Source organism: Psittacula echo, assembly GCF_963264785.1.
Source record: "Psittacula echo genome assembly, chromosome: 2".
Classification (NCBI taxonomy): domain Eukaryota; kingdom Metazoa; phylum Chordata; class Aves; order Psittaciformes; family Psittacidae; genus Psittacula; species Psittacula echo.
The window spans coordinates 57,563,896-57,585,408 of NC_137737.1; the positions used below are offsets into that span (position 1 = coordinate 57,563,896).

Consider the following 21,513-nt stretch of genomic DNA (forward strand, 5'->3'; position numbering starts at 1 on the left):
GTTTCTGGTAGATTTATTCTGTTTCCATATTGAGGGTATTGTTGGTTTAATGTGGGTCAAGCTCTGCTTTCTTGCTCAAAAGTAAATACCTTTTTTGTGCTAAAAATGTTTTTAATGTGTGGTGCCATGCCTAGTTACTAAATTCCAACAAACTAACCACTTTGATCTGCTAAATGAAGGATAAAATAAATTTTGAGGACTCTTCTGTTTTGATTTTACAAATGATTTCTCAATGTTACCAGCTTATTAAAAGTGGTTCGTTGCTCAGTCTGTGGTGTCTCAAAACAGGTATTTTTCTAATCAACAGTTTGGGTTTTTTTTACTGTGAATGAAATAGCTTTTGAGCTAATTCTTGAGCATTTGACAGTGATATAAAAATCTAAACATTTCTAATGGAAAGGGCTGACATTGCAGTATCTTTGAGTAAAAAGTGGTACATGTGCACTGATCACCCAAGCAAGTCCTGTTGGCTTGATCAAAAGTTTACGTGAAAGCACAGCCCACATGAAAGTATTCACAGGATGCTTTTATATGTAATAAGTAAAAAACCCCATAATCTCCATGCTTGAATATGCAGAGATATAATTAAGAACTAATAGTTTATGGGGGGAGCAATATGGATAAGCTCAACTGATAATGCATTTTTAAAACATTGCTGATATTCAGAATTATACCAGAATAAATGTATGGTAGTAGCTGGTGCATATTCTATGATTCCATGGTATTTTTGTCTGCCATGTGTTTGTCCTTCTGTAATTCTGAACACAAGCGATAAAGCTATTTTAGAGAAACCACTTATTTTTCTTAGCTCTAGAAATGCTTCGTGATGCAAGGAAATTGTCAGCTAATTATGAAATGTATGAAGTTGTAAACTTGCTGACTTTACACATTTCACTTGTAAATCAAAACGTTTATGCTATGGTGTGCCATCCTTTGAACCATATATTTAGAACTGCATTCAGGAGAGCATTTGAACACCTATGTAACTGCAAGCACATGAATAAACCCATTGAAATCAGTTATTCATATGCTTAAAGTTGTGCATGTGTTCTAACCCTTTTGCTGGATTGAGACTTAGAGGGGAGTGGGAGGGTTCTCTTTTCTAACTGTTTATCTTTCTAATAGTGTATGCAAGCAGGTTATGTCTACAGGTTTCTTTTTGGTTTTAAGGAGAACTTACTGTAGTTTTCAAAGTACTTGTATTCTAAAGAAAATTTAGAGCCCTCTTTTAGGCATCCTTGTTCTGCATACAACTTGATTAAATTAATTTTAAACTTGTATTTAATAAAACATAGACTCAGTTTTGTCTGAAAATGTATTACAATTTATTTCTGCCATTTTTGTGTAAAATTTACAGAAACAGTGTTACATCGTGCGCTCCAAAGGTAATGTCTCATTCCTCTAAGGCTGTGTCCTTTCCTTTTCTTCTTTCTGTTTTTATCTTTCTTGTTTTCTTCTGATCATATTGTTATGTGCATTGAATCCTTTGTTAGGAATGAGGTTCTTGGGGGGTGGGTGATAACTTGCTGTTATCAAAAAGATGCTTTTCTCTTCATCAGTATCTTAAGCTAATTTTCTTTAAACTTGAGTGAAGAAAGGTATTTGTTCTATAAATAACATGGATAACAGTATAAGGCAGATTTTGAGTGTTATAACTTATAAAAGCTCTGTATAGAAATGTTTAAATATTATTTTGGGGGAGGAACTCATCGTGACTCTAGGTTTCTATAGTGCAAAGGCAGTAAGTAGGTTTTTTCCTGATTGTTTTGAAGCCAAAGTAAACATTCAAGAGTCAAAATGCAGAACATACTTAGACAACTCTGAAGTGGTCATTTAAAGTGCATGTTTGCAAAAGAGATGTCATGTTAAAACCTTCACATTGAAATGAGAAAACTTTCAAAAGCAGAGCGAGGCATTGGGTTTCTTCTTCCCATAGGAAGTCTGTTAAAGTCACCTAACTCCTCGTCATGCATCTGAAGTTTTCTTTTGGAATAATTCTCTTCCTTGTGTTCTCACTTTATATACAAGTAAATGAGAGAAATTCAATCAATTTTTCAAATTGTCAGTGCAATGGAAGAAACTTCTACATGAGTTTTAATGTGCCAACTATCCCTTTCTTTGCTATCGAGAACTAGTCTAAGCAAAGTAAATGATCAGGTAATTTGCTCAAGGTCTTCAAGTGCTGCTTTGGCATGGCAGGAGCACAGTACTACAGCCTCCACATCGAGTGTGTTTGAACCTACTGCTGTTTCTAGCTAATTCTAAGCACTTAGTCTTGTTTATTATTGATTTCACTGAAGTAACCCACTTCTATTTTTTCACTACTTTAAATCAGCCTTATAATTAAGCCCGCTTAAACTGTTTGCTTAGCAGCAGGTTGTTAATGCAGTTAACTCTTGCTTAAAGAACCTCAAAAGCTGTTAACATTTTATTTGTAGCAATACTAGCAAGGGAAAACCAAAGAACACCCCCAACTATTGCAAAATTAAACATTGTCCTGATAGCTTTTATTTCCCCATGTAAAAGTTATATACTATATTATTCAGTATTACAGAAGTGGAAGGTCTGGTTGGCATTTGGAGCTTAAAAATATATATATATATAAAAAAAAAAATCAAGAGTGTAAACACTCCTGATTCACAGTTCCATCTTTTGGCATGTGTTCAGCACTGCAGTGTTTTGTGACTGGGTAGTTCAAAACTTGAGTGAAGATACGTGCTTTAGAAGTAGTATTTTATTTTAGCAGTGAAAAACTGACTTCATTGTACCACATCTGTGCTACTGTAAATTTAGAAAAAGTGTCTGTGATGGATTATATATATTATATATTGAGAGGTGAGTTCAGTGGAAGAAGGCTGGAAGGGCAAAATAGTGCCTGTGGAAGAGAGAGGAAGGATGTGTTCAAATATTAAAATAGCTTTGGATGCAAATTAGCTTGCCTTTTTTTTTTCTTTTTTTTTTTCTTTTTTTGCTCTGATGGTCTTTACAGATTTTGTCTACATAGCAAGGTTCCCTGTGCAGCGTTAATGCAGGCTTACTTGCAAAAGTAATCTCCTTTCCTTTTTGGAAAAGGATCTAGAGAAGTACTAGGTTATAGCTTACCATGAAAAGGGTGAATCTTAACATATATGCACAGCCTTGAATATTCCAATTTGAAGTCAACTCAGAAATCTGGCATAACTCCAAAGGCCTGTTTTTAGGATAGTGTACAAAATGGAAGGTGGTTCCTTCAGGCTACAAATGGCTGAAGGTGGGAAGCTGAAAAATAGGGAGGAAATCTGCACTTAACCACAGTAGTAAACTGTAGGGCAGCACATAATGTCTGCTTGCATTATGTTGCTGTTGCTTTTGGGAAGCCTGTGAGCTGATGAAGTGCTGTAGCTGATGGTTAAAGTGTTGCTTTGCTTTCTGGGTCACGATGCCAATCAGGGAAGTGGAAAGTAAGAAAGAAGTGGGAGGGGGGAGCAAAGTATCTGTCACATGTGATAACTCTCTTCTTTTTAAATAAACTGACTTTATAGTGACCGTGCAACGTAAGAACCTAACAGTCTCGGAAACATTTAAATTTCATTAGTTACCCAGTATTTAATGCCAAATTGCATCTTCTCTGTGACTAAAAATGTTAGTGAGTTATATTTTAAGGTGTATTTAAAGACTGTTATTTCAAAATTGTTTATTGCATGCATTAAAATGATACTTAGTACATCTTTCAAGTATGCATAGTTAGCTAAGCTTCAAATAAATTTCATGTAAAAGTTTAAGAAAGCCTGTATGTATAATCTATAAAATATTTTTAATTCTATGTGTGTAACTGATTTTTTTCACTATTTTTTTTGTCTTACCTTCACTTCTTTTTTTTTTTTTTTTCCCTGTTCCATTCTCCTCTTTTACTTCATCTGAATCCCTGATTTTTTTTTATTTTTTTTTTTTTCCATCTTACCATCTTGCTGTTTGTCAAACAGAACAACAAAACCTGCTCCTCATCTCGATGGGTAAGAATCCTTTATAGTTCCTCCCATGATGTCTAAAATTTGAAGGTTGTAAGTCTTCACATGTTATATTTAAAGTAGACAACAACGGGGAAGCAAATTCTTAATTCTGGAAGACTATACAATAGAAGAAGGAAAACAAAGATTTCAGTTCTAGAAAAATTTCAAGTTGCAACTTAATTCCTAAAGCTGGTCAAAAACTTGGAAGGGCTTAAACCCTAATAATAATTTTTTAAAACTGGTTGCTGCCCTCAATCCATAAATCAGTGAGTTGAAATGTCAAGTTTAATGTATTTGGATAGTACTCTCTTTTGTGGTGTGGTTTTATCCCCAAAATAGGTTAGTTCCTTGCAGTATAAGTTATGGGCAAACGGAAGAAGGAGAGAGAAATGTGGGATATGTTGGACAGAAATGGGGATTCCTTAGTTATAACTGTCCCTGCAATGCCAATGGGAATTTGTGTGCTGAGTTTGTATAGACCTATAAATGCTTCTTTTCTGGGGAAAATTGCAGTTCTTTGTCATCTTTATACATGGATTCATGATCTCTCTATTGCATGAAACTGCGAAAGTAGAAGGATATGTTAGGAATAATGATCTATTTATTGTGCCTATGTAAAAGAGGGTGGAATGACATCAAGTTTTTCTCTCACTGAACCAGAGTGGACCCTTTTTTCATGTTTCAGTAAAATCTTAGCATTGTTGTAAATGTGAAAATTAAAAACAAGGTGTTTATTACTCTAATGCATTTTAAAGAGCTTAATGTTTCTAGTTCAGATTGACTTCTTAAATCTGAAATTCATTTTAGAATAATTACAGCAATATATAAATGTACTTTCCAAATATTTTATTTCTGCAGTGTACATGTTGTCTTTGGACTGGTTATTTCTGGGTTTGAGGTAATAGAACAAATAGAAAATCTGAAAACCGATACTGCAAGTAGGCCCTATGCAGATGTACGAGTTATTGACTGTGGGGTGCTTGTTACAAAATCAGCAAAAGATGGTAAGCATACATACATCTGAAGTCAGTTGAATGTTGATATTGTTTTCATAGAATTATAGATTTGTTTAGGTTGGAAAAGACCTTTAAGATCATTGAGTCCGAACCTTAGAGTTCAGAGAACATGAAAATTTTGCCAACATCAAAAAATCATTATGGTGAATCTCTAGAATCTTAAGTCTTACAAGCCTTTAAAACTTGAAAAAGCAGGCATAGATGAGGAACGCATAGCAAGGGAGAAGGTTTTTCTGACCTAAATCTTTGTGTGTTGGCAAATGTATCCGTGCTTCCTGTTCTTAATGTTTGAGGATAATGTGACTTATGCAAAAAATAATTACAATTTGATTTTCTGAGTTTGAAAGGTAGAGATTCAAAATACGATTTTCTTGGGGTAGAATTTTGTGCAGTTTCCAGAGTTTTAATTGTAACATCATGTAATGTTAATACGCAGTATACGTAGTCAACATAATTTCACAAGAATTCTTAGGGAATAAATTATTTTAAATACGTGTTTGGACAGTTGTTATAATGTAGTAGAGTGTTAAAAGTTTGTGTTTTCCCCTTCATTTCTGGCCTTCCTTAAGGATAATGTGGTTATTTATGTCCTTTAAAGAAAGTCAGGAGGATAGAGTAAGAAAGTATCACATGCAGAGAGAGTGACAAAAATTTATAAATAAGAAATATACAGCTGAGGCTATGACTATTTCTTTCTTAAACTTTGTTCTGTGACCTGTGCATTGCTTTCTAAAAATTTTTTTTTTTTTTTTTTTTACTATAGATGGTCTTTTCTTATCTGTGTATTCTAACCTAAAGGTGTGAATTCAGTGTCACAACTTAAAATACCTTTATCAAAAGTTAGAAAAGGGGGAAACCTTCCTTCTTAAAACTGTATTTTCTTTATATTAGCTTGGCACATGTTAATGTTGAACTTCATTTATAAACTTACTGTGTATTAATATAAAATGTTTTGGCTTTCCAGTGATATGTCATCTTATATGGTAGAATTCGTGCATGGAAGTTCTTACAGCTTACTCCATAGGAACTATCTTTGCGGGAAAATATTTGTATCTTTTAGTGGTAAGGGTTTAGACTAGGCACAAATCAGTTTTTATTATTTTGTCATTGTGAAAAAAGTTCACAGAGCTCTTCTGAAACAGTGTGTCTGTGTTTTTATACATATATAAAATGATATATTTTGTGTTGTATACATACACACTACACACACAGATGTGCACACTGTAAATTTTTAATCTCTGTTTTAAGCTTTGGAGAAGAAGAAGAAAGTATGTTCTGAGTCAGAAGCTTCAGACTCCTCCTCCAGTGCATCAAGCTCTTCAGAAAGTTCATCTGAAAGTGAAGCTGAAAGCGAAAGAAGCAGAAGAAGAAAGCGTAAAAGAAGAGCTAAAACCAAACAATCAAGAAAACGAAGAAAGGAAGAGAAGAAGAAAGAGGATCCAAAGTGCAGGCGAACCTCAAACCAAAGACGGTGGGTGACTAGTCTCTAAAATTTAACAATTTCAGAGAAATCTGAGAAATTCTACTTTGTTTTCATGAAGTACTCAAGCAATTAATATGAAAATTATTTATGTTTTATTTAAGTTTGGGGTTTGATGCTTGATCTTTATTAAAAAACACCAACCAAAAAACCCCTAAAGCCAAGCTTGTTGAGTAGATTTTTCCATGAAAGAGTTTAAGATCTTTGTAGATGGAAGCTAGGTGATTTTGAAATGAATAAATCTCAGCATGTTAAAGTATTTGGGACTCAGTATACCTATGTTAAAGATTAGTCAGGTAATAGATTTTTGGTATATATTTGATTCGATTTTAAAATATTTCATGCCAAATGACAAATTCAAAGCAAAAATATTTGCTGTAAAGCAAGACCTGAGCCTTCCTTCCGGTAATAGTATATCCTTCCTTTTTAGCTTAAAATGGGTTGTGAATGAAGCATGTTTTGATTGTTAAGCCATCTTAAACTTGATGCATCACATGGGCTTTTTTTTGAATTTGCTTTGAAAAGAGGTGTTTATCAGTTGACAGTTAATTTTAATTTATCAACTTGTTTTTTTCCCATAGCAGCCTTTCTGACAAGAGTGCTATAACAGAAAAAGCAGGTGATGTTAGCACGAAGAGAGACAAACCAGTGGTACGTCCTGAAGAAATTCCCCCAGTGCCTGAAAATAGATTTTTGCTGAGAAGAGATGTGCCCGTTGTCAATATAGAACCTGAACCGTAAGGAACATTGAGCCTTTTTATGATGTTTTCTTGGTGGAAACTAGGCAAAAAATTTTCCTGTTACCATTCTAGTAACTAGTACTGATAGCAAACAATGGCTCTAGTGTCTAAATGAGGTAATTTAATTGTCCTTTTTGCAGTTTTCTTTGTTTTGCACCTCTACTAAATTGCAGTTTGGTTCTTTTTCTGTCAAATTTCTTTGCATTTGGACTCAGATGAGCTAATAAGTTACATTGTGAGATACCTCTTCAAATCAGCATTGTTACATTGTTACATGTTACATGTTACATTGCCAGATATTTCTTAAAATCAGCTTGGTGATTTGTTTTTTTTTATTGGTTCATCTCAGTTAATGGTGTAGTCTCCTGTACATCTTTCCTTGAAACATTATTTATGTTTTCAAAGCCTTACCTGCTTCTCTTAAGGACATTACACAAACTGTAAAAAGGAGTGCTGAGTTACCTCTTATTGCTTAGGAAAGAAGCAAGGCTTTGGAACCTGTGAACTATTGTGAATTGCCATTCTCTGAGTTAAGATGTGGTTGTGTAACTGTGGAGATCCTGAAACTCTTCTGTCCATGTTGTCTTCATGATTTGTGCACCAAATGCAGTTAACCTCTTTAGAAAAGCCACTTACCACTTTAATAGTGCTTTGTAAGTTCACTGTTAGCATTTATTTACAGGTGGAGAGGTCAGATAGGCTGCAGATTTGATTGAAAACAAGTATATCTTGATTTGCCTTTCATTGCAGAACTGTTCGTCTCTTGCTTTATTTCCTGGAGAATTCACTGAAGTCTTAGGTCTGCCATCTTAAGATAAACAAGATTAATATTTTGCATTATTAACTTAAAATTAATTCAAGTTAATTTTTGTTGTTTTTTTCCATGTAAGCTCATATTTTATTAATTTATGTAGGAAGCTTCTTGATACTACGCCAGTTCTGGCTGACCCGAAACCATCAGTCTCTAAATCTGGACGAAAAATTAAAGGAAGAGGCACGATAGTATGTGGCAATTTTTTCTTGATTCTTTTTTTTTTTTTTTTTTTCCCCCTTCTATCCAGAGTATCTTCTCTGACCTTCAGCTTTGAATTTCCTTTGAGGCTTTGTGTGACACTTTAACTGTTGTTGACATGTTGTAGATTCCAGCTTAGGTTGAAATATTGTAGCCTGATAGTTCATTTTATAACACTTTTATTCCATCCTTCTTGTTACTGTCTTTTTATAAGAAGATTGTTTGGGAAAACGAATGCTTACTCCTCAGCTATGAGAAGTCTTCAGACATAATTTTTTTTGTTATTATTTTTGTTGAAGATTGAAAGTAATTCATCTAGTCATCCCATATGATCCACAAGATCTAAAGTAATGAGAAGTGACAAGAGCTTTTATTCCACTCGCTGGATTTGTTTGCTGTTTCTGTTCAGTGTTAGGACTGTAATATGTAACAGGAGACAAGGCAGGTCTATAGCATCCTGAGTATATGCAGTCTTTTGCGATGTATATTGCTTGTCCTCCTGAGTTTTGGTGTTTTCATCTTCTGATGCCTGTACTTAGCATTGCTGAGAAACAGCAGTTTTGTTGGCAACTTTGGCAGAATCTCTTACATTGTTTGTTCTGCTTTTTGACATTTTGTCGACCTTTTATTTCCATTTTTTTTTTTTTTTTTTTTGAGCCACTCAATATAGTTTCATGTAGAGGGCTGGAGCACTTTTGCTGTGAAGACAGGCTGAGAGAGGTAGGCTTGTTCAGCCTAAAGAGAAAGCTCCAGGGACACCTTAGAACAGCTTCACGGTACCTAAAATAGGGCCAACAAGAAAGCTGGAGAGGGGCATTTGACAAGGGCAGGTAGTGATAGAGGGGAGATTTAGATGAAATCTGAGGAAGAAGTTCTTCCCTGTGAGGGTGGTGAGGCCTTGGCACAGGTTGCCTAGAGAAGCTCTGGCTGCCCCATCCCTGGCAGGGTTCAAGGTCAGGTTGGATGGGGCTTGGAGCAACCTGGTCTAGTGGAAGGTGTCCCTGCCCGTGGCAGGGGGGTTGGAACTGGATGAGCTTTGAGGTCCGAAACTATTTTAGGATTTTATGGTAGCTTGCCAAATTTCATCAACTGTTCTGGCTGAGATCATGTCTATGTCATTTCATAGATGGCTCTGCATGGGCAAGAAGTTACTTCATTACAGTGCTGATAGCAAAGCCTTTTTACAGACCTGCAGAATCTGTCCTTCTTTTTCCCTACCTTCCTCTCTGAAGACTGCCTCTGTTAATGCAAATCTCACTTCCACTTCACATCTTTGGTATCATGAAGACTTTTGCTTTTGCCTTAGTTCTACTCTACTCAAACAAAACGTTTCTTGTCTCTTCTCTAATAAACCTCAATACGGGACTCAAAGCACTGCGCAGCTATGCTCATGTTTTTCAGTCAGTAAAAGAGGGAGAAAATAAGAAAAGCTGTTGTAATTGTGCATTTGATTTCGGTGTATTTCAAATTGTAGCATACCGTGACTTGAGTATATTCTTCCCGTTTTGAATGTTTTCCTGGGTCAATTTAGCAAGCAGCATGTGGGTAGCCATAAACCAAACCAAGGTTTGGTCCTGACAGTTTTTTTTGTAGGTGGAAGTCCTCAAAAAAAACCAAAACCAAAAACACCCCACCACCCCCCCCCAAAAAAAAAACACCTAACAACAGTATCTGTGTAGTTGAAGACACTTTTCATTACAATAGTCTTAACTGAGGCTTCTCTGAGCATTATTTTCTTATGTGGTAGCCAGTGAATTTGAGAAGTACTTTTCTCTTGATCCCTGTGGTGCAATTATTTTAAGCCACAAAATTAATGGCTTGGCTGCAGCATGGAGCAAGGTATTGTAGTGTTTGAGCCTCACCTGAGAACCAACCCTCATTTGCCAGCCATGACATTAAATCTTTCATTTTTATTTGGTATTTGTGATATCCATGAAAGGAAGCTTTTTAAATTGAGTGTTTTAAAATACTTATGTCAATAAAGACTTTCGGAAAACTAGTTTAAAGTTGAGTGGAATTGGCTTTTGCCAGGGATTTGGGTGTCTCCGTCTTGTTTTTCATATTTTTGGTACCTTCTTGGCAAAATCAAGAATGAAAACGTCATAACAGAAATAATTTAGGGCTAGCATTTAGTTGGAGAAACACATTTTTCTCCTATCTCGGATAGACCAATTAGCAAAAGTTTGTATCCAAGTTTGTGAACTTGTCTGATGTTTTTCAAAATACTCGCTTTTAGTTTTGAATCTTCTGGGATTCTGAGAGACTCGTGAATGTAATATGAGAGAATTAGGAAGGTCCATGACACTTTTGCAACCTATTGAATGCCATTTATTTGTAAGAGCTTTTTTTCAAGTAGTCATTGCTTCAGCTCAAAGGGTAGAAAACCTCCAAATCTTCATGGCAGGTTATCTTTTATATAAACAGGATGTCTTAAAAACTTCTGCCCATAATCATCTGAATAAACCAATACATACATCTTTCTGTATTTATTCTGGGGGGCAATATTTTTTCCCTAAATACTGCTTTTTTTTATAAGTGGCTTAAAATAATTGACTGAATTCCAAATGTTTTTCTTTATTGAGTCAAGGGGCATCTAATTTCCTCACAGAATTTACCTAAGTGTGTATCCAACTGGGTAATGGAAAATAATGAGTTAGCAACATTTGAGTTCTTTCTCTGCTGCACAAGTAGCTCTTATTGCCTACTTAAATGCTGTGCTTAAGTGTAATGTTTTAAGCATGATACTTCATTACACTTCTGTGGAAGATGGGTTTTTTGGTTTTTTTTTCTTTTTTTTTTTTTGGAAGGTTTCTTACACTGGATTCCCATTTCTGAAGGAGTGAACAACATTAACTTTTGAAATAGGGCTTGTCTTTTCTCATACAAGCAATTAAGAGTCTGCTAACTGAAGTGAAACATCCATGCTTTAGTATCCTGAAAAAAAAAAAGCTGGTTATCTGCAGTAATTGTGTTATTCCAAAAGGTGTTATGTAAAGAGAATCCGTGACTACTTCTTGATTCTTCCTTTTATGTCTGGTAAAAATGGGTTAGCTCTGGGGCCCAATTTGTGAAATGCTCTTGGAGAATGAAAAGATACAGCTAGCTGTGTGGGACATACGCATACTGAACGTGGGTATTTTTGGCAGGAAACCTGGAATTTGTGCTTTCCTCATAGGCCTTGTGTGGATAATCTTGTCTAGCTTATGTAATGAAGAGGTATGCATGCACCCTTTTTTTTTTTTTTTTTTTTTACTGTGGTTTTTTTTTTTTTTTGTTCGTTTGGTTGGTTTTTTGGGGGGGTTTTTTGGTTTTGTGTTTTTGTTGTTTTTTCTTTTTTTTACAAGGGCATCTAGGCATAGGACAAGGGGGAATGGCTTTAAACTGGTAGAGGGGAGATTTAGATGAGCTCTGAGGATGAAGTTCTTCCCTGTGAGGATGGTGAAGGCCCTGGCACAGGTTGCCCAGAGAAGCTGTGACTGCCTCATCCCTGGCAGTGTTCAAAGCCAGGCTGAATAGGGCTTGGAGCAACCTGGTCTAGTGGAAGGTGTCCCTGCCCATGGCAGGGGGGCTGGAATGAGATAAGCTTTAAGGTCCCTTCCAACCCAAACCATTGTAGGATTTTATGATAATGGTTCTATTTGCTATATTGTCTAGTCTTTTCTAAAGAAAAATATATTATGTAACTATCTTTCCTTGCTTTCATAGCGATATCACACCCCACCTCAGTCTCGATCGTGTTCTGAATCTGATGATGATGAGAGCAGTGAGACCCCTCCTCACTGGAAGGAGGAAATGCAGAGATTACGAACATATAGACCACCTAGTGGAGAAAAGTGGAGTAAAGGCGATAAGTAAGATCCTTACTACAAATTTAAAATGTCTTGGTTTTTTTACACAAGCTTTAATAAATTGTGTGCATATACCATGTCATTCATGTTTGAAAAAAAGAAAATGTCAATGACTTTATGGTTAACATGTTCCATTTAAGTTCCAAAAAAATAAAAGTGGAAAACTTTCTTAAAACCTTTCTGCTTTGCTAATGGGACACCAGATGAACACAAGCTGAAAAGTGTCAGAGTTGTTTGTGATGGTGTCATCTCGGATATTTGTTTAAGAAGTAATTAATTGACCTGTCCAGTTTCCTGTTGCTTTCCTAGAGCTAGTCATGTCAGATTTCCTTTAGCCTCAAACTTGGTTATGTGGTTTCTTTGAATACCAAGTAAGACAATCAAATCCATCATTCTTACATTGTTTTAGTTATGTTTTTTCTGCAATTGCAAACTCTGAGATGGAAGCCAGCTCTTCAGAATTTCTGATAACTTGATAATAAATAGGAGCATATAACAAGTTAGGATAGATATAAACAGAAAAACTGAAGAACATTACATATAATTATTGCTAAAAAACTGAATAACATTACATATAATTATTGCTGAATAATTTTATATACTGAGTGTGTTCAGTTTATTGCTGTATTGCAACATACCACCTAAAAGAATACTAAATAAGATGTTTTAAAATTTGTATTTAAATGTTTAAGAATCCTTTTGTGGTAGATGTCAAAGACTCATAGTCTAACGTAGTTAAAGCATTGACTCTCTTCACACAGGCACTACAATATGCAAAATCTTCTGATGTTGGCTGATTCACTTGTTAGAGAGAAGTAGCTTTCTTGATAGTGATGTAATTCTGTACTCTTAAAAAGAGTGTAACAAGCTCAGTTAAAACATAATTGTCTGGTAGTAAAGGGGGTGTGTATTAATTTCTCTTAAACTTAATTACTTGCCTTGGAGGTGTGGAAAATACTTAATTTATCTGAAGTTTTTAAAGAATTTCCACTTAGTGTGGGGTTTATTTGTTTTCTAGGTTGAGCGACCCATGTACAAGCAGATGGGATGAAAGAAGTGTGTCCCGGAGATCAAGATCTTGGTCACGTAATGGTTATTCTGATTTAAGTACTGTGAGATACTCTAGCCACCACAAAAAACATAGAAAAGATAAAAAAAGGATGAAACATAAAAAGAAATCCAAAAAGCAGAAGGATTTCAAGAAGCACAAGCAAACAAAAAAGAAGAAAACGTCCGCTTCATCAGATGTGGAGTCTTCTCATTCCTTCCTCAGGAGGACAAAATCATCTTGTGATCGTGACAGGAAATCTCGTTCTTCTTCATCGTCTTCCAGACATTCATCCAGAAGGGACTGGTCTAAATCCGACAAGGAAGACCAGAGCTCATCAACTTTATCAAGCAGAGGGACTCGATCATACTACAGGTCCAGATCTAGGTCTAAATCAAGATCTTACTCCCGAAGAAGCTCTAGATCAAGATCAGCCTCTAAATCATCATGTTCACGAAGTAGGTCAAGGTCAAGTTCTAACCCTAGGCATCAAAAGACAGTTTCCAGTTCTCCACGAAATATTTCAGCACGATTAAATGAGAATAAGCTTACCAAGACTGCTGAGCCTGTAAGAGCAGTTATACTCCCAAGTGATAAAGTTGTACCACCAGTTGTCTCAGAAAACCTCCCTGTTATACCCTTAAGTGAGAGTCCACCTCCGTCAAGGTGGAAACCTGGGCAGAAACCATGGAAGCCATCTTATGAGCGAATTCAGGAAATGAAAGCTAAAACGACACATTTAATACCCACACAAACTAATTACAATTTAGTAGCTGTTAAAGAGGCTAATACTGCTTCCTCATATCATAAGCGACAAAGGAGTTCAGATAGCGATCGAAGTGGTTATTCCAAATACCATACTGACAGAAGCTCAGATAGTTGTTTGAGATCAAGAAGCAGGTCTTCTCGAAGTAGGTCATACTCAAGATCTTATACGAGATCTAGAAGTCCATCTAGCTCTAGGACAAAATCTCGTTCTTCTGGCAGATCACCATCACTGAGTAAATACTGCAGTGACAGGTCAGGTTATAGTGAGTCAACATCTTACTCTTCCCTTAGCGATGATGACAGAAGCAAAAGAAAATCTGCATCAAGTGATCAGAAAGCTCGGTCTCTTAAACTGAGGCAAGAAACAAGCTCTGAAAGCACTGTCCCTTATAAGCGTACAAAAGACTATGATGAGTCTTCTCAGGGCTTGAAAGAGAGTGACAGTTCATCATCTTCAGACTTATCTACTGACAGTGAGCATTCTGCCAAAATGAAAGTAGTCCAAGAAAAAGAAGGCCGTTTCCAGTTAGAAAGAGGTACTCAGAAAAAGGACAAAAATAGCTTAAGTTCTGAGCAAGGGGAGGAGGAACCCAAGTGTGAGCAGGATTCTGATGATGCTAAAAGGAAAGCAGCTAAGGAGAAATCTTCTGAGCAACCTAGAGGTGGTGGAAAAGCTAAACAGAAATCCTATTCAGGTAGTAAATGGGACTCTGAATCAAATTCTGAAAAAGGAGAGGCAAGGCGTAATAGAGGAGAGTCCAGACTCTCCTCTAGCAAAGAAGAAGGAGAGGCCACATCAGGATCTGATACAGAGCTTAGTGTTACCAAAAGAATAAAAAAGCAATCAAATTCTTCAGAAGGCTTTCTGGATTCTGATTGTACATGGAAGACAAGCAAGCAGTTGTCATCTTCTGAATCTGACAGCTCTTGTTCTGGCTCAACAAACATTAAAGGAAAGTCAAAAAAACACAACCGTGAATCGAAAAAATCTCTTAAAAAATCCCGTTCAAAAAAATCAAAAGAAAAATCAAAAGGAAAAAAGGAGAAGAAACACAAAGTTCAGAAAAGAAAAGAAATGTTTCACTGGCAGCCCCCCCTGGAGTTCGATGAAGAAGATGATGATGAGATAAATGAAAAACCAGTTACCAAGGATGATAAAGAAAAGCAGCTTAACAGGGACATGAAAGATAAAAACCAAGTTTATGATAAGGATGAAATAGTCAAAGATAAAATGAGAAATTTAACTGAAAAGCCTTCTCTGGATGAAAACGTTTTAAGTAAAAACACTACATGTGGTGCCTCACCAGATTGCAATAACCTTAATAAAGATAGCACTGAAACGAATACTTCAGACAGTATCTTAAACTCAGAAATAAATGTGACCACTTGCAAAGACGAGATGAAACAAGCTGAAGAAAGTAACCAGAATGGATTGCAAGATGTTATTGAGACAGATGACAACATGGAGATTTGTACTCCAGATCGTAACTCACCAGGGAAGGTTGATGTAGATGTTTTGTCTCCTGTCATTCTCACTGCTAAACCTCAGGCTTTAGGTGCTAGTATAAACAAAGATTTACAGGTTAAGACCCCTGAACAAGATGCTGTCAAACTAGGAAACAATGTTATAGACTTCATAAATATTAAAGAAGAAAAAGAAATGGGAATGCAAGAAAATAATTCTGCCCCTGTGTCTAGTGCTAAAGACTGTAGTTTAAAAAGTGAAATTACTGAAAATACACAAGGCAATATGATAGATAACAAATGGAAGCCTTTGCAAGGTGTTGCTAACTTACAACCAACCACAATTAGTACTGCTGCAGAAGTTAAGAACATAGCTTCAGCACCAGAGCCTAAACCAGCAGGTTTAAGAATTGAAATAAAAGCTAAAAATAAAGTAAGGCCTGGATCTCTGTTTGATGAAGTTAGAAAAACAGCACGGCTAAATCGAAGGCCAAGGAACCAAGAAAGTTCCAGTGAGGAAGAATCTCCAAGTAGAGATGATAATAGCCCATCCAGGAGTCTCAGTAGGTCTCGAAGTAAATCTGAATCTAAATCCAGACACAGAACAAGGTCCATATCTTACAGTCACTCAAGAAGTCGCTCACGAAGTTCTACATCTTCATATCGGTAAGAAGTTTGTGCTGCTCCCACAACTTACAGTGAAAGCTCTGATATTTTGAAGTCTTATTTTCTTTTTTAGCTATGTCACTTATCAAGTATGGAATAAATATCTAGCTTAAAAGATGAAGGTTTATAATGCTCTTCTATTCAGTTACATCCTATTTTGTGCTTTTCAAAGTTGTTCGTACATTGTAGATCAAGAAGCTATACAAGAAGCCGAAGCAGAGGATGGTATAGTAGAGATCGGTCAAGAAGTCGAAGTAGTTCTTATCACAGTTACAAGAGCCGTAGGTAAGTTTCTGTAACTGGGGACAGTGTTAGGTTGTATTACAAACCAGGCACAGCAGTCTGATGCCTCAGTCTCTGAGCTTGGCTATATGCTTGGCTATGCATACTGCAGTCTGAAGTAGCTACTTGAAATGTGCAGGTTAGAATAGTTGTATTTCAGAATTTCCTGTTACTGAAAAATAATTTTATCTAATGTTTTGTAGTATGGATAAGAAATTCTGAGCAAAACATGTTCCTTGCCTCTTTCTTCCCCCTCCTCCCTCTCTCTTCAGCACTTGTTTCTGATTAACTTAAAACATTTCTGTGTTTTTGTTTTCGTCAGTCGAACCTATAGTAGAAGTAGATCCAGAAGTAGTTCTTATGATCATCATAGTCGATCCAGGTATGGATTATAGCTTTATAAAAACTGTATTATAGTTTTATACAAACTCTGCAGTAAATGTGCGTATTATAAAAAAAATAAAATCTAAGAGTACCTCTTTATCTATGGTACTTAGGTTTTATAATATCATGATATCACCTTGAATCAAAGCAAAATAGACATTAGATACGTTTAAAAGCTGAAAATAATAATCATCTTGGCATTGCAGTTATAGGTGATACAAGATAAGTAATAGTAAACCCATTTCCCTTTATTGGTTAAAAAAAACCTGAGGTATAAATGATGTTTACTTCATCTACAATTTGTAGAGAAAATGTAAAATGTAAAAATGTTTAAATGGTTAGTAGCTCTTTTCTGGATTAATAAATTTGAGATTTTTACTGTTGTTTTTAAGATACTTGTAGTTAAACTTTTAAAAAATATAGAATTATTGTTTGACACACCCTTCAAAAGTAATTTCTGTATAGCCGCTCATCTCTGTATATGAATGTCTTTAAAACATATGTTAAATTGCATTTTACACAAGGAATTGTAAATTTACACTTAACTTTATTTTCACTGTAAAGTAGGTCATACACGTATGATAGTTACTACAGCAGAAGTCGAAGTAGAAGTAAAAGGAGTGACAGCTATCGAAGATCCAGAAGTTATGATAGGCGATCCAGGTAGGTTTTTGCTAGCATGACTTGACACTGAATTTATGCAAAAGAATTTGCTAAATATATACTTAGGCTGTTCATGAAGGCTGATGTGGTTCTTTTTCCCCCAAGCATAAAAAATACATTGTTAGCAAAAGTAGTAATTAAAGCCAGTTCAAATTAGAGCAAGTATGTGAGTGAGGAAATCAGAATTTCTAATGTACTAAATTTGAGGATGGGGAAGAAACTAGGGTAAGAAATATTTGAGAAGGCTCCAGTTCATTGTATCTATGCTTCAAAATACATATGTGGGATTTTTTAATAATTTTAAATGTTTCTTAAAAACTACAGTGCACATAAGATTTAAATGAAGTGTCCTATTGTGAGTAAAAACTACCTGGTGTGCAGAGAATGTCATTGGATGGTAAATTCTATCAGTGATTATTTGTTTTGTACCTTTTTAATGTCCCACATTAGTGGTGAATCAGGCAGACCTCTGAGACTACTGTAAATTTTTATCCTCTGCTATCCTCATGCTTATTTTTTCACAACTTTGTACCAGCTTTTAATGGACTTTGTTCTCGCCCATTTCCACATCTAGCTCTGACAGTAGGACAATTTTCATCATGTGTTTGAGGGGAAATAAATGAGATTAGTGTGTGGAAAAAAGACTTACAAAATCATTGGTCTAGGATGTTGGGAAGCTTCAGAGGAACAACGCTGGATTAGGATGTGTTCACCTTTTGTTTAGAAAGCTTTCTCTACAGGCATGAGGCTAGAAAATCTCTAATGAAAGTTTATTCTATGTAATTAGAATATGTCCTGTGGCTTGTCTGAAACCATCTGGACTCTATCTTGATGTTTGGCCAGGTGCTTGGAATTTGTCTGGATAAGCCAAAACATTTTAATCTACAATTTCCACTCTGCAGACAGTCATCCTCCCCTGCTGTTGTTACGGGGCCTAATTCATAAGATCCTTCTTCAGATGAAGCACTGTAATATATATAAAGAGAGGATTTGGGAGGTTATCTCAATTGAGAAAATGCTTGCAATTATAAAATTATATTTATTAGAATATACTTCTCAGTCAGCTATTAGCATTTACAAACCCAGTTATTTGGGATGAAAAGACAAGAAGTTATGTAGTTATCAGAGAAGACAAGAAATTATGTAGTTACGACCACAGTTGTTTGACTGGAGTTACACAGGGTTTTCATCCTTTGAATTAATCATCATTTTAATTTTGAGAGTCCTTTAATGAATACTTCAGTTATATGAAATATCCTTTAAAAGACTTCTTATGTTTTCTTCTTGTCTCTTGTGCGTCTTGACATTTTATTTTTTTACATGATGAAATTTTGAATTTGAAGCTCAAAATACAATTTTGAGGCATTTTAATCTTTTCTTTATAGATCTTACGGCTCTGACAGTGAAAGCGATCGCAGTTACTCTAACAATCGAAGCCCCAGTGAAAGCAGCAGATACAGCTGAAACCGTTTCTTTTACGATGGAAACTGTATTTAATAATTTTTTTCAGTGTTATGTTAAAACTGTTTTGACAGTGTCACAAGTGAAGTTGAAGGGTGTTTACTGAGTTAGCTGAAACTTTCCTATTTAATGGTGAATTCGCTTGAGAGACTGTATACTTATGAAGTATAAGTATACTGTATACCTATGGAGTATACAGTCATTTATACTCCATGCATAGTACTCCATACAAGTATGAAGTACTGAACTTAACTGGGTTTTTTTAATTATTTTTTTTTTTTTAATATCAATTGCTTTTACAAAACATGAAAGAAAAAAAGAAAAAAAAAAAGTATCATTTCCTTGAATTAGGTTTCCAAGCCATGAATGACAGGCGAGTTTGCTGCCACCGCTTTTCTGGGTGCAGCTATTGTTACTGTCTTCAAGTATGTTTCTAAACATCTTAGGTCTTCCTGCCTGTTCCTGTTAAATAGATGCTAGCAACTGTAAAACTGTGAAGAAAAAAAAACAAACCTTCTAACAAAGGCTGCCATTTCTAGTTTATTAAAATGCTTTTTTTAATGCTGGAAGATGGGTTTCTGTGATGTCTTGTTGATTATTGCATTATATACAGTGCATACACACAAGAGCTAGGTGATGAAAACAAAGGCTGCCACTCTGTCTTAATCCTTTCTGTACTGTGATATTTCAGAAGTCTGCTGAAAAGGGTGAGATTACACAACATGAATTGTTAAGCTGACTATAGTGAGCAAAAGCATGATGGATTTTGCTCTTAATATCCATCTTGTCTAAACTTTACATTTAATTCTGTGATAAAACAGCAATATTCTTAAGTGTCTAAAAATTTTGAAGTTCAGTTCAGTTCACATTACAGTGCTTGGTGTACTTCAGCATATTTTGAAGTTGAATGCTGTAAACTGTTGAGTATATCGCAAGTTTGTTCAAAACACTTTTTTAATGATACGTAATGATAATTTTTTGAGAAAACAAACCATAATGGTTCCTTTATAAGAATGTCTGTAGGTATTTTTCATTTGCCATAGGGAATATCAGATACTGATATTGCAAATACTGAACTACATATTGTTAAAGTGATACAACTACAAAAAGCCTGGTATGCCTGATAAAAAGCATGGACAATACTTTCAAAGTAAAGTTTAATACCAAAAATGACTCTGTGTTACAGGTAAATGGTTTGCAAAAAACCCCACAGATTTTAGCTGAAGAGCACTGAGCAATTTTTACGATATTCTGATTTGAGTTGATTTTAAATAATTTGTATAGTTTTTCAGTGTTTAGGAAGTTGTCTACTTAGACACAGTTTTATAGTGGCATAATGTAACCTGAAAAGTGGGCTCTGTAGTGGAAAAACAGACTAACACAGCCTTATTAGAGCTAATGGGTACTGTTGTATGATAATAGTTTTCATTACTGACTTTCTGTAATGTCTTGAGATGCTTTCATTTTCTCAAATTTTTCAGATACTGAAATTACAAAAAACCCAACAACCTCATCAGGACCCAACAGCTTTGAAAATTGAAAGTGGTAATTTCTTGCTTAGACATTAATTCATGCAGTCTCTTTGACTGAATTAAGCTATGCAAAATTAGCTTTTGGTACACTTCAGAAACATGAAAAGAAAGCTCAAAGTGAAGTTTGAAGATAGCGATGGTGCCCTCCATTTCTGTTCATGAACAGCTGAGTAAGACATTTGTAGTAAGTTCCCAAAACTGAATTTTTCATATTGTTTTTTCCACTTTTGAGAAGAACACAAAATTCTGGGCTTACACCCTTCCTCCTCTTGAAGCTCCATGAAAAATTGTGTGCATGTAATCCTTTCAAATCAATATTTTGTAAGCTTCTTGGGCCTTTTAACATTAAGAGCATTTATTACTCAAGTCAGTACACATCTACAGGCACGTTTCTAACAGTAGCCACCATTTCAGAGTCCTGAACAGATAACGCTAACTCAAAAGAGTTTCACAGTTTTGTTTTTTCCCTTACTGAGAAAATAGAACTAGTGGGTTAGTGGTCTATAAAAATGCACAACTACAAACATCATTTACTTACTCGAGAAGAACTTGCTCCAGAATTGGACTTTGTCATATTTCAGATCAGAGTTGACTTTTTAAGGTCAGGAAAAGGTAATAAAAATACAGTCAATCAGTTAATTGCAGTTGTCCAAAATTACTGTAATGCCACTAATGGCTATTTCATATCTTGAATTAAAGCTTTATAAAGAAATTCTATCTGGTAGATGACTGGGGGAGGGGTTTGAAGGAAGGGGGGAGGGAGTATTTTTACTTAATGAAGTCTGTTAAATTCTGCTTCAGATAGAAAACGTACCCCTGAGCTGTTTTTTCTAATGTTGGTCTATGTTTTTGCAATTTTGTTACTCAAAAGTAGTCGCTGTTTGTAAAATAAACTTTTGTACGTATCTGCAAATACTGTTTTCTCTACATCTGGAACAATCCATTGCTGCTTGAGCGAAACAGGCAGGGGAAATTAAAAATACACTTTGATTTCTGTATCTGCGTTTCTCCTTTGCAAGACTGCATACAAGTTGCCTTCCCTTTTCCTGACCTACATAAGGAATGATTCCTCAGCAAGACTCTGTGCTAGGTTTACATAAGTCATTGTCAGAGCAAATATTTTGAAATTTCCCAGTGATTTGAGGGCGACCATTTCCTAA

At 35.5% G+C, this 21,513-nt stretch overlaps 1 protein-coding gene across 7 annotated transcripts in view; it reads left to right on the plus strand.

The window, feature by feature from the left end:
• Positions 1-20,998, plus strand: part of NKTR (natural killer cell triggering receptor) — a 42,475-nt gene extending 21,477 nt beyond the window's left edge. The window contains exons 7-17 of one of the 7 annotated variants that reach the window (XM_080639465.1): positions 3,963-3,992; positions 4,848-4,993; positions 6,254-6,476; positions 7,067-7,222; positions 8,140-8,227; positions 11,943-12,088; positions 13,104-16,031; positions 16,204-16,316; positions 16,636-16,695; positions 17,262-17,360; positions 18,746-20,998. In XM_080639465.1, the coding sequence (XP_080495591.1) occupies positions 3,963-3,992; positions 4,848-4,993; positions 6,254-6,476; positions 7,067-7,222; positions 8,140-8,227; positions 11,943-12,088; positions 13,104-16,031; positions 16,204-16,316; positions 16,636-16,695; positions 17,262-17,360; positions 18,746-18,927 (4,171 nt within the window). In that variant the 3' untranslated portion in view covers positions 18,928-20,998. The remainder of the gene's footprint in view (positions 1-3,962; positions 3,993-4,847; positions 4,994-6,253; positions 6,477-7,066; positions 7,223-8,139; positions 8,228-11,942; positions 12,089-13,103; positions 16,032-16,203; positions 16,317-16,635; positions 16,696-17,261; positions 17,361-18,745) is intronic. The other 6 variants (XM_080639467.1, XM_080639466.1, XM_080639468.1 and 3 more) reach the window with 6 other exon arrangements.
• The last annotated feature ends 515 nt before the right edge of the window (positions 20,999-21,513 follow it).